Below are 12,918 nucleotides of genomic sequence, written 5' to 3' on the forward strand. Positions count from 1 at the left end.
TCGGAATGCACTCCCAGGCATCCCAGTTCCACAATAAATGTTCGTTTTGTTTCGATAAAGTCCATATTTATGTCCAAATACCTCCTTTTTGTTCGCGCATTCAGTTCACTATTCCAAATGCAGAAGGCGCATGCACTAAGTCCAGACGAAAAGTCAAAAAAGTTGCATTACAGTTTGTAGAAACATGTCAAACAATGTATAGAATCAATCTTTAGGATGTTTTTATCATAAATCTTCAATAATATTCCAACCGGACAATTCCGTTGTCTTTAGAAATGAAAAGGAACTCAGCTCGCTCTCATGGCTGTGCTCGTGACTTACTAGCTAATGGCATTTTTCCAGACACCTGGTTGAAACAGCTCTTATTCTCTCCCCATTCACAGTAGAAGCATGAAACAATGTTCTAAAGACTGTTTACATCTAGTGGAAGCCTTAGGAAGTGCAATATGACCCCACAGACACTGTATATTGGATAGGCAATCACTTCAAAAACTACAAACCTCAGATTTCCCACTTCCTGTTTGGATTTTTCTCAGGTTTTTGCCTGCCATATGAGTTCTGTTATTCTCACAGACATCATTCAAACAGTTCTGGAAACTTCAGAGTGTTGTCTATCCAAATCCACTAATATCCTAGCTTCTGGGCCTGAGTAGCAGGCAGTTTACTCTGGGCACCTTATTCATCGAAGCTACTCAATACTGCCCCCAGATCCAAAAGAAGTTAAATGAATCATGGAGTTATGGGGATTTACATTGAGGTCATCATTATTTGACATTAAAATAATAATTTTAATGGTGCATGTTCCCCAAGGATTTGATTGGTTTCCTTTTATGTGGAGATAAAACGTACTAGTCAGGCTTGAATACAGTACAGTAGGCCTATGTGTCCTTATTTCTGATTGTACCGGTAGTAGTTTCATTATAACAGGCCTTGCTATTTATATTAGGCTTTGTCATGCATTTGTTATTACGTTTGGCCATTAAATAATTGGCCACTTGAGACACAGATATTAAGTCACCGTTCTGCTATGGTCTTTCTCAATGTATGTCTGCAAGTTAATGTATGCCTACCATTTTACAGAGTTTTCATAATGTTTCTCAGATGTTTTCCTAACATTTCCTCGGTTTGTGTCCTCAGTGGGAGGAGGTGAGCATCATGGATGAGAAGAACATTCCCATCAGGACATACCAGGTGTGTAACGTGATGGAACCCAACCAGAACAACTGGCTTAGAACGGACTGGATCCCCCGGGTTGGCGCCCAGCGTGTCTACATTGAAATCAAGTTCACCCTGCGTGACTGTAACAGCCTCCCTGGCGTTATGGGAACCTGCAAGGAGACCTTCAACCTCTACTACTATGAGTCCAACAACGACAAGGAGCGTTACATCCGAGAGAACCAGTTTGGCAAGATCGACACAGTGGCGGCCGACGAGAGCTTCACCCAGGTGGACATCGGGGACCGCATCATGAAGTTGAACACGGAGGTCAGGGACGTGGGAGCCTTGACCCGGAAGGGTTTCTACCTGGCCTTCCAGGACGTGGGAGCCTGCATCGCCCTGGTGTCTGTCAGGGTGTTTTATAAGAAGTGTCCCCTGGCTGTGAGGAACCTGGCCCAGTTCCCTGACACCACCACCGGGGCCGACACCTCCTCACTGGTAGAAGTCCGAGGATCCTGCGTAAATGATTCAGAGGAGCGTGACGTTCCCAAAATGTACTGTGGGGCGGACGGAGAGTGGCTGGTGCCCATCGGGAACTGCCTGTGTAACCCGGGATTTGAGGAGAGAAACGTTGAATGCCAGGGTAAGTTAAGGAGAGAAAGCTTCTGTCTGCCTCTGATATATATATTCCTCTAGTCACGGGCAGCAGCTGTTCTGTGTGGTTATTTCTACTCTTCTCTATTGTTCTCTCTTCATTCACCTTCCATCTCTATCTCCATACAGTAGTCTGCTTCTTTATCATATCTCCCTCCTCTCTCTCTGTCGGTCTCTTTGTCTCACTCCCTCCATGTATCCCACTCTCTTTGTCTCTCACTCTCTCGCGATCTCTCTCCCTCTCTCGCTCTCTCTACCTCTCTCTCTATTCACCAGCCTCTCTCTCTTTTGCTTGTTGTCTCTCTCTTCTCCTCCCCTCCCTGCGTCTCTCCTACATGATATCAGGCTGGGTAATAGAAGCGGTGATGATTGTAAATGGCGTAATTATCCAGTCCATTGGGATATGTTAGTTAGGCCAGGAAAAACAGGCCTGCTATTGGGATATGTTAGTTAGGCCAGGAAAAACAGGCCTGCTATTGGGATATGTTAGTTAGGCCAGGAAAAACAGGCCTGCTTTTGGGATATGTTAGTTAGGCCAGGAAAAACAGGCCTGCAATTGGGATATGTTAGTTAGGCCAGGAAAAACAGGCCTGCAATTGGGATATGTTAGTTAGGCCAGGAAAAACAGGCCTGCAATTGGGATATGTTAGTTAGGCCAGGAAAAACAGGCCTGCAATTGGGATGTGTTAGTTAGGCCAGGGGAACAGGCCTGCTATTGGGATGTGTTAGTTAGGCCAGGAAACAGGCCTGCTATAGGGATGTGTTATTTGGGCCAGGGGTACAGGCCTGCTATAGGGATGTGTTAGTTAGGCCAGGGGACAGGCCTGCTATAGGGATGTGTTAGTTAGGCCAGGAAAAACAGGCCTGCTATTGGGATATGTTAGTTAGGCCAGGAAAAACAGGCCTGCTATTGGGATATGTTAGTTAGGCCAGGAAAAACAGGCCTGCTTTTGGGATATGTTAGTTAGGCCAGGAAAAACAGGCCTGCAATTGGGATATGTTAGTTAGGCCAGGAAAAACAGGCCTGCAATTGGGATATGTTAGTTAGGCCAGGAAAAACAGGCCTGCAATTGGGATATGTTAGTTAGGCCAGGAAAAACAGGCCTGCAATTGGGATGTGTTAGTTAGGCCAGGGGAACAGGCCTGCTATTGGGATGTGTTAGTTAGGCCAGGAAACAGGCCTGCTATAGGGATGTGTTATTTGGGCCAGGGGTACAGGCCTGCTATAGGGATGTGTTAGTTAGGCCAGGGGACAGGCCTGCTATAGGGATGTGTTAGTTAGGCCAGGGCAACAGGCCTGCTATAGGGATGTGTTAGTTAGGCCAGGGGTACAGGCCTGCTATAGGGATGTGTTTGTTAGGCCAGGGAACAGGCCTGCTATAGGGATGTGTTTGTTAGGCCAGGGGACAGGCCTGCTATAAGGATGTGTTATTTGGGCCAGGGTAACAGGCCTGCTATAGGGATGTGTTAGTTAGGCAAGGGGAACAGGCCTGCTATAGGGATATGTTAGTTAGGCCAGGGGAACAGGTCTGCTATAGGGATGTGTTTGTTAGGCCAGGGGAACAGGCCTGCTATAGGGATGTGTTAGTTAGGCCAGGGGAACAGGCCTGCTATAGGGATGTGTTAGTTAGGCCAGGGGAACAGGCCTGCTATAGGGATGTGTTTGTTAGGCCATGGGACAGGCCTGCTATAGGGATGTGTTAGTTAGGCCAGGGGAACAGGCCCGCTATAGGGATGTGTTAGTTAGGCCAGGGGACAGGCCTGCTATAGGGATGTGTTAGTTAGGCCAGGGGACAGGCCTGCTATAGGGATGTGTTAGTTAGGCCAGGGGAACATGCCTGCTATAGGGATGCGTTAGTTAGGCCAGGGGAACAGGTCTGCTATAGGGATGCGTTAGTTAGGCCAGGGGTACAGGCCTACTATAGGGATGTGTTAGTTAGGCCAGGGGCACAGGCCTGCTATAGGGATGCGTTTGTTAGGCCATGGGACAGGCCTGCTATAGGGATGTGTTAGTTAGGCCAGGGGAGCAGGCCTGCTATAGGGATGTGTTAGTTAGGCCAGGGGACAGGCCTGCTATAGGGATGTGTCAGTTAGGCCAGGGGACAGGCCTGCTATAGGGATGTGTTAGTTAGGCCAGGGGACAGGCCTGCTATAGGGATGTGTTAGTTAGGCCAGGGGACAGGCCTGCTATAGGGATGTGTTAGTTAGGCCAGGGGACAGGCCTGCTATAGGGATGTGTTAGTTAGGCCAGGGGACAGGCCTGCTATAGGGATGTGTTAGTTAGGCCAGGGGAACAGGTCTGCTATAGGGATGCGTTAGTTAGGCCAGGGGAACAGGCCTGCTATAGGGATGTGTTAGTTAGGCCAGGGGAACAGGTCTGCTATAGGGATGCGTTAGTTAGGCCAGGGGAACAGGCCTGCTATAGGGATGCGTTAGTTAGGCCAGGGGAACAGGCCTGCTATAGGGATGTGTTAGTTAGGCCAGGGAAACAGGTCTGCTATAGGGATGCGTTAGTTAGGCCAGGGGAACAGGCCTGCTATAGGGATGTGTTAGTTAGGCCAGGGGAATAGGCCTGCTATAGGGATGTGTTATTTGGGCCAGGGAAGAGGCCTACTATAAGGATGTGTTATTTGGGCCAGGGTGACAGGCCTGCTATAGGGATGCGTTAGTTAGGCCAGGGAAACAGGCCTGCTATAGCGATGTGTTAGTTAGGCCAGGGGACAGGCCTACTATAGGGATGCGTTAGTTAGGCCAGGGGTACAGGCCTACTATAGGGATGCGTTAGTTAGGCCAGGGGAACAGGCCTGCTATAGGGATGCGTTAGTTAGGCCAGGGGAACAGGCCTGCTATAGGGATGTGTTAGTTAGGCCAGGGGAACAGGTCTGCTATAGGGATGCGTTAGTTAGGCCAGGGGAACAGGCCTGCTATAGGGATGTGTTAGTTAGGCCAGGGGAATAGGCCTGCTATAGGGATGTGTTATTTGGGCCAGGGAAGAGGCCTGCTATAAGGATGTGTTATTTGGGCCAGGGGAACAGGCCTGCTATAGGGATGCGTTAGTTAGGCCAGGGGAACAGGCCTGGCTGTCTGCCGTGTGTATCTGCTGGATAAATTGCTCAGGAGAGATCAGTCTAAATAGCTCCCAGTCTCTCTTTCCTCCCAGCCCCAATCCCAGTCTCAGTCTCTCTCTCTCTCCTCTCCTCTCCTCTCCTCTCCTCCCCTACCCACCACACCACCAGCCCCAATCCCAGCCAGATGATTCCCAGTCTCTCTCCTCCCCTACCCACCACACCACCAGCCCCAATCCCAGTAAAATGATTCCCAGTCTCTCTCCTCCCCTACCCACCACACCACCAGCCCCAATCCCAGTCCCAGTAAGATGATTCCCAGTCTCTCTCCTCCCCTACCCACCACACTACCAGCCCCAATCCCAGTCAGATGATTCCCAGTCTCTCTCCTCCCCTACCCACCACACCACCAGCCCCAATCCCAGTAAAATGATTCCCAGTCTCTCTCCTCCCCTACCCACCACACCACCAGCCCCAATCCCAGTCCCAGTCAGATGATTCCCAGTCTCTCTCCTCCCCTCCTCTACCCACCACACCACCAGCCCCAATCCCAGTCAGATGATTCCCAGTCTCTCTCCTCCCCTACCCACCACACCACCAGCCCCAATCCCAGTCCCAGTCAGATGATTCCCAGTCTCTCTCCTCCCCTACCCACCACACTACCAGCCCCAATCCCAGTCAGATGATTCCCAGTCTCTCTCCTCCCCTACCCACCACACCACCAGCCCCAATCCCAGTCCCAGTCAGATGATTCCCAGTCTCTCTCCTCCCCTACCCACCACACCACCAGCCCCAATCCCAGCCAGATGATTCCCAGTCTCTCTCCTCCCCTACCCACCACACCACCAGCCCCAATCCCAGTCAGATGATTCCCAGTCTCTCCTCCCCTACCCTCCACACCACCAGCCCCAATCCCAGTCAGATGATTCCCAGTCTCTCTCCTCCCCTACCCACCACACCACCAGCCCCAATCCCAGTCAGATGATTCCCAGTCTCTCTCCTCCCCTACCCACCACACCACCAGCCCCAATCCCAGTCAGATGATTCCCAGTCTCTCTCTCCTCCAGACCCCAGCCCCAATCCCAGGAAGATGATTCCCAGTCTCTCCCAGTCTCTCTCTCTCTCCTCCCCTACCCACCCTTCCCCACCACAGCCCAAATCCCACCTAGATGATTTTCAGAAGGGCCAGTGCTGGCCTGTGAGAGAGAGATAGACAGAAGCCCTCACCCGTCTGCTTTATCATTCTATGCAGGTGGACGAGATGTGGAAAGAAACACACACACACACACACACACACACACACACACACACACACACACACACACACACACACACACACACACACACACACACACACACACACACACACACACACACACACACTCACCAATGAAATAGAGCTGAAACAGAGACACACGGCGATGAGGGGGAAAAAATGCTGAAAGTGTTTGTTTTTAGTCTTTAGTCCACCTCAATGATCCCTCTTGTTTAATGTTTTTTGTGTGGCTATACTTAGTGAATGTCTTTTGTTATCCATCAGCATCTGAATAAAAACATGACAATGCAAAAAAACGAAATTGTACTCAAAAGCCAGAATAAATAAAAATATGTTGAATCTGTTAATACATTTACCAAGGATATATAGAACTACTGTATGTTTTTCTCTTGGTTGTGACTACCAGGTTTCTCTCCCGGTGTGGATACCAGTGTGTTGTGTGTGTAGTTCCTGGTGTGTGGATACCAGTGTAGTTACTGGTGTGTGACTACCAGTGTGTTGTGTGTGTGTAGTTCCTGTTGTGTGGCTACCAGTGTGTTGTGTGTGTGTAGTTCCCGGTGTGTGATACCAGTGTGTTGTGTGTGTGTAGTTCCCGGTGTATGACTACCAGTGTGTTGTGTCTGTGTAGTTCCTGGTGTGTGACTACCAGTGTGTTGTGTGTGTAGTTCCTGGTGTGTGACTACCAGTGTGTTGTGTGTGTAGTTCGTGGTGTGTGGCTACCAGTGTGTTGTGTGTGTAGTTCCTGGTGTGTGACTACCAGTGTGTTGTGTGTGTAGTTCCTGGTGTGTGACTACCAGTGTGTTGTGTGTGTAGTTCCTGGTGTGTGGCTACCAGTGTGTTGTGTGTGTAGTTCCTGGTGTGTGACTACCAGTGTGTTGTGTGTGTAGTTCCTGGTGTGTGACTACCAGTGTGTTGTGTGTGTGTAGTTCCTGGTGTGTGACTACCAGTGTGTTGTGTGTGTGTAGTTCCTGGTGTGTGGCTACCAGTGTGTTGTGTGTGTAGTTCCTGGTGTGTGACTACCAGTGTGTTGTGTGTGTAGTTCCTGGTGTGTGACTACCAGTGTGTTGTGTGTGTAGTTCCTGGTGTGTGACTACCAGTGTGTTGTGTGTGTAGTTCCTGGTGTGTGACTACCAGTGTGTTGTGTGTGTGTCTGTGTGTAGTCGGCCATTGCTGCCCCCCCCCACCCAAAGGGCAGTGGGCTGCTGCAGCGTGGGGTCAAAGGCCGGCCAGGTTGATTAACGGGGGACGGGCCACTCTACCTACCTTAATTTAAGGGGGAACCTTTAAGCACTATCTCAGGACTAATTGCATGACAAACAGGCCTGGTGATTTAGGGTACTAGGGCTGGCTGGCTCCTGAGGAGGGTTGAGGAGGACGCACTGAGGTACAAATGGCCAAAGATGGTGTGTGTGTGTGTGTGTGTGTGTGTGTGTGTGTGTGTGTGTGTGTGTGTGTGTGTGTGTGTGTGTGTGTGTGTGTGTGTGTGTGTGTGTGTGTGTGGGAGATAGGTTGGGGGTCAGGGGGTAGCATTTCGGGGCAAGAATGTTCTTTGGAGTGTAGCCCATCTCCCTTGTTGGTTTCTGTGGCTGTGTGGATGGCAGGGGCCAGGTTTCTCCCTCCCCTGGGTTGTCTTCAAAGGAGAGAGCAGAGATGGCAGGCTGAAGGAAGGAGAGCTGACTGAGGGTAGTCTTTGAAAGATGATGTATCCTTACTGGTGTGAGTCAGCAATATTTAGTTCTCTCTCATACCAAACTCATGGGCAACTGAGTGCCCTTTTGTCTACCTTTGCAATGATTGTTTCTATGAGTGTCTAGTCATGTGTTAATGTGTCTTTTTGTGATGTGTGTACAGTGTTAATGTGTCTTTTTGTGATGTGTATACGGTGCCCTACGTAATTATTGGGGCAGTGACACATGAAATGATACAATGACTACGAGGTTAAAGGTCAGACTGTCAGCTTTAATTGTGAACGGTTTACAAATTACAGCACTTTCGGTACATAGTCCCCACATTTTAGGGGACCAAAGGTATTGGGACAAATTCACTTATATGTGTATTAAAGTAGTCAAAAGTAAGTATTTGGTCCCATATTCCTAGCAAGCAATGATTACATCAAGCTTCTGACACTTGTTGGATGCATTTGCTGTTTGTTTTGGTTGTGTTTTAGAATATTTTGTGTCCAATAGAAATGAATGGTAAATAATGTATTATGTCACTTTGGAGTCACTTTTATTGTAAATAAGAATATAATATGTTTCTAAACATTTCTACATTAATGTGGATGCTACCATTATTGTGGATAATCCTTAATGAATCGTGAATAATGATAGTTACAGACGCACAAATATCATACCCCCAAGACATGCTAACCTCTCACTATTACAATAGCAGGGGAGGTTAGCATTTTATATCATACCCCCAAGACATGCTAACCTCTCACTATTACAATAACAGGGGAGGTTAGCATTTTATATCATACCCCCAAGACATGCTAACCTCTCACTATTACAATAGCAGGGGAGGTTAGCATTTTATATCATACCCCCAAGACATGCTAACCTCTCACTATTACAATAGCAGGGGAGGTTAGCATTTTATATCATACCCCCAAGACATGCTAACCTCTCACTATTACAATAGCAGGGGAGGTTAGCATTTTATGTCATACCCCCAAGACATGCTAACCTCTCACTATTACAATAACAGGGGAGGTTAGCATTTTATATCATACCCCCAAGACATGCTAACCTCTCACTATTACAACTAACTTTCTCTGTCACTGTCCCAATAATTACGGAGGGCTCTTGTATGTATGTGCTGTGTCATATAACATCAGTGGTATGTGCTCTGTCACATCAGAGTTGGGTCAGACACACACTCACGTTCTGCCTGGGTCTCCATGGCTACCAGAACGTCAGTCCAGGGTCTACCTCAGTGTTTGATGGGTTAAAAGGTGGAGCTCACTGTCAGCCTTCAAGTGCACTGATGAGCTGGTTAATATTCCCCAGCATGACGAGGCAGAATAGAGGGGGGCTCAACTTCAATATAATCATGTGGACCAAGACACTAAAGAGGGGCTGAGATGGGGGGTTGAGTCTCAAGTCCTCTGTCAGAAAGAGTGTGTGTGTGTGTGTGTGTGTGTGTGTGTGTGTGTGTGTGTGTGTGTGTGTGTGTGTGTGTGTGTCAAGGTTATGGGGGTACCTTGGCCTCTGGTTCCCAGCAGTGGTGAGTGAATGGGACTCCTCCATCATTGTTGAAGCAGTGAGGTTGGGGGGTGTGTGGGTTGGGGGGGGTCAGAGGATCGTGAACACTGGCTGAGGGTCAAAGGTCACTAAGTTGTTCATCCATCTTGCTGGTATGCATGACAGGGTCGAGGGCCAGGATTTATTAAGACGTCAGGATCCTGACAGCTGGGTGCTCGGGGGCCGCCAGGATGTACACAGAGCACAGGGGCCAAGGGGAGAGAGGTACAGGGGCCAGGGAGGGCCCCATGAGAAGGTCCGGGGGTTTGCTTTTGGGCTCCTTTCTTTTCTCTCTCATTCCCTTGTTTCTATGAGCTTGGGTAGTGGGGAAGCGCTCTCTGCCACTAGTCGTCTGTTGAGGGTGACTGTGTTGTTGAGGGGGGATTGTCGGAAGGACGTGTCACAAGTGTTTGCATGTGTGAATGTGTGTGTATCGATCTGTGTGTTTATGTGTGAGTCAGTGTGTGTATTGCGTTCATGTGAGTTAATGTGTGTGACTGTGTGTGTGTGTCCAGGTTTGTCCGTGTATTGCGTTCATGTGTGCGAGTATCTGTGTGTATGTGTTGGAGGCAGACGACTTGGGTGGCTGAACCGTGAAGGTGGCAGACTGTTTTGACACCTCTCATTGGGGAGGGAGGGATGGGGAGCAGACTGGGAGTTTAAACCTCTACACCACCTTTACCAATACTACATCAAGGACAGGGAAGCCGCTGCTCTTTCAAGTCAACCTGCCTATCCACCCGCCTGTTCTGTTGTAGCAAGATGTGTACTTGCATGAATGAGTGTGTTTGTGTGTGTATGACCAGATTAGTGTCAGAGAGAGGAAGGATTGTGTCCACAGAGTGTGATTGTAGTGTTTTGCTCTATTTTCCTAACCCTAACCTGTTGATCCTGACCATAGACCTTGTCTTGCTCTATTCTCCTAACCTTAACCTGTTAATCCTGACCGTAGACGTTGTCTTTCTCTATTCTCCTAACCTTAACCTGTTGATCCTGACCGTAGACCTTGTCTTGCTCTATTCTCCTAACCTTAACCTGTTGATCCTGACTGTAGACCTTGTCTTGCTCTATTCTCCTAACCTTAACCTGTTGATCCTGACCGTAGACCTTCTCTTGCTCTATTCTCCTAACCTTAACCTGTTGATCCTGACCGTAGACCTTGTCTTGCTCTATTCTCCTAACCTTAACCTGTTGATCCTGACCGTAGACCTGTAGATCTACATTATTGGATTATGGGTTATTACATATCACACAGCTTTCCAGTATTGATGTAGTTATATGAGATGTAGGCCTCTCTCTGTTTCTGTCTCTGTCTCTCTCCTCTCTCTCTCTCTCTCTCTCTCTCTCTCTCTCTCTGTCTCTGTCTCTGTCTCTGTCTCTCTCCTCTCTCTCTCTCTCTGTCTCTGTCTCTATCTCTGTCTCTGTCGCTATCTCTCTCCTCTCTCTCTCTCTCTCTCTCTCTCTCTCTCTGTCTCTCTCTGTCTCTCTCTTCTCTTTCTCTCTTCTCTCTTCTCTCTCTGTCTCTGTCTCTCTCTCTTCTCTTTCTCTCTTCTCTGTCTGTCTGTCTCTCTCTCTTTCTCTCTGTGTCTCTCTGTCTCTGTCTCTCTCTGTTAACATTGTTAAATATGCACTAGGGAGCATCATCTATATTCATCACGTAATTCTATTTTTTCCTCTAGTCCCTCATGACTTTAAATACACAAATGCATATTAGGTTTCCTCCTATCTTTCTCCCTCTCTTCATGTATTTCTTTGTGTCACCACTCCCTCCATCTCTCTCTCTCTCTTGCCCTCCCTTCTTCCATCCCTCCCTCTCTCTCCCTTTCTCCCCCTCTCCCTCCCTCCCTCCCCCTCTTCCCCTCTCTCCCTTCCCCTCCCTCTCCAGGGTTGTTAGTGCTAGTCAGGCTGTCTCTGGTGAAAGCACCGTGGTGAACATTATCCCCTGTCTCTATTCCGACACACAAGCACGCACACACACACACACACACACACACACACACACACACACACACACACACACACACACACACCACACACACACACACACACACACACACACATTCACATACACTAGAATAGAATAGAATTGAATGTGCACGTCACTTTTTCTGCCTTTCTAGAGAAGCTCATTTTGTGTTGCTGTAAGGAGCGTGGAGAATCTATTAGCACCAGGTAGGGAAAGGAAAAGACAAAGAGGATGAAATGAGGAAAGGAAAAGACAAAGAGGATGAAATGTCTCATGACGGAGGATCCTTTCGCCCCTTATTTTTTCAGCAATCACGCTAAAATAATTGCTGTACCTTAGAGTCCTCATATTTCTTGCTTGTTTAGCTTGACTTATGTAAAACGACTTGCCCTCCCTCTCCCCCTCCCTCTCCCCCTCCCCCTCCCTCTCCCTCCACCCCTCTCCTCCTCCTCCTCCCTCTCCCTCTCCCCCTCCTCCTCCCTCTCCCTCTCCCCCTCCTCCTCCCTCTCCCCCTCCCCCTCACTCTCCCTCCACCCCTCTCCTCCTCCCTCTCCCTCCACCCCTCCCTCCACCCCTCTCCCCCTCCCTCTCCCTCCACCCCTCCCTCCCTCCACCCCTCTCCTCCTCCCCCTCCCCCTCCCTCTCCCCCTCCCTCCACCCCTCCCTCCACCCCTCTCCTCCTCCCTCTCCCCCCCCTCTCCCTCCACCCCTCCCTCCACCCCTCTCCTCCTCCCTCTCCACCCCTCCCTCCACCCCTCTCCTCCTCCCTCTCCCCTTCCCTCTCCCCCTCCATCTCCCTCCACCCCTCCCTCCACCCGTCTCCTCCTCCCCTCTCCTCCTCCCCCTCCCTCTCCCCCTCCCTCTCCTCACTCCCTCTCCACCTCCCTCTCCCCCTCACTCTCCCCCTCCCTCTCCTCCCTCCCTCTCCCCCTCCCTCTCCCCCTCCCCCTCCCTCTCCCTCTCCCCCTCCCTCTCCCCCTCCCTCCACCAGATGAATTGTAATTCAGTGATCATTACTGGAGGCGTTGAAAGTTTCTTCCTGCTTGTACCACGGTCCTGGCTCGACGCTTTCCCTTGCTGTTCCTAACACTCATCGCCCTTTCTCCTCACACCCCATTCAGGCCAGGAAAAAAGTGCTTGTTGAGTGTGACCCAAGCAGGCGGGCAGCGCTCTGACAATACAAACACAACAAACGCAACCGAACGCCACCCGCATAACCCACATGTAACCACACTGTTAAAACTCCATGAATTTTTCAGCAAATATTCAGCTAACGACCGTGAACATTCAGGGGACTTTGTGTAAAGAATGGTTTTGGTGCCAGCTCTTTCTCTCTCTACTCCTCTCCCTCATCTTTTTGAAAAGCATCCTCTCTTTGAAGGCTGCGATGAGAAGAGGGAACGATTAAAGCAGTCACTAAGCAAATTAACATGTCAAAAGACCCAGAATAAATACCCCAGGCCGCTCTCTACCCAGACACCCCAGCCCTCCCGGCTGCTCTCCCCTCAGCTTTCCTCTCTGTCCTTCCCTCTCTCCGTCTCTCCCTGTTTTTCAGTC

General features: G+C 49.5%; 1 protein-coding gene across 2 annotated transcripts in view; it reads left to right on the top strand.

Annotated features, from left to right (window-relative positions):
- Positions 1 to 12,918, top strand: part of LOC115206529 (ephrin type-A receptor 4) — a 71,941-nt gene that overhangs the window by 4,499 nt on the left and 54,524 nt on the right. For both annotated transcript variants that reach the window (XM_029773630.1, XM_029773629.1), the window contains exon 3: positions 1,138 to 1,801. In XM_029773630.1, the coding sequence (XP_029629490.1) occupies positions 1,138 to 1,801 (664 nt within the window). The remainder of the gene's footprint in view (positions 1 to 1,137; positions 1,802 to 12,918) is intronic.

Source organism: Salmo trutta, chromosome 13 (assembly GCF_901001165.1).
Source record: "Salmo trutta chromosome 13, fSalTru1.1, whole genome shotgun sequence".
NCBI lineage: Eukaryota > Metazoa > Chordata > Actinopteri > Salmoniformes > Salmonidae > Salmo > Salmo trutta.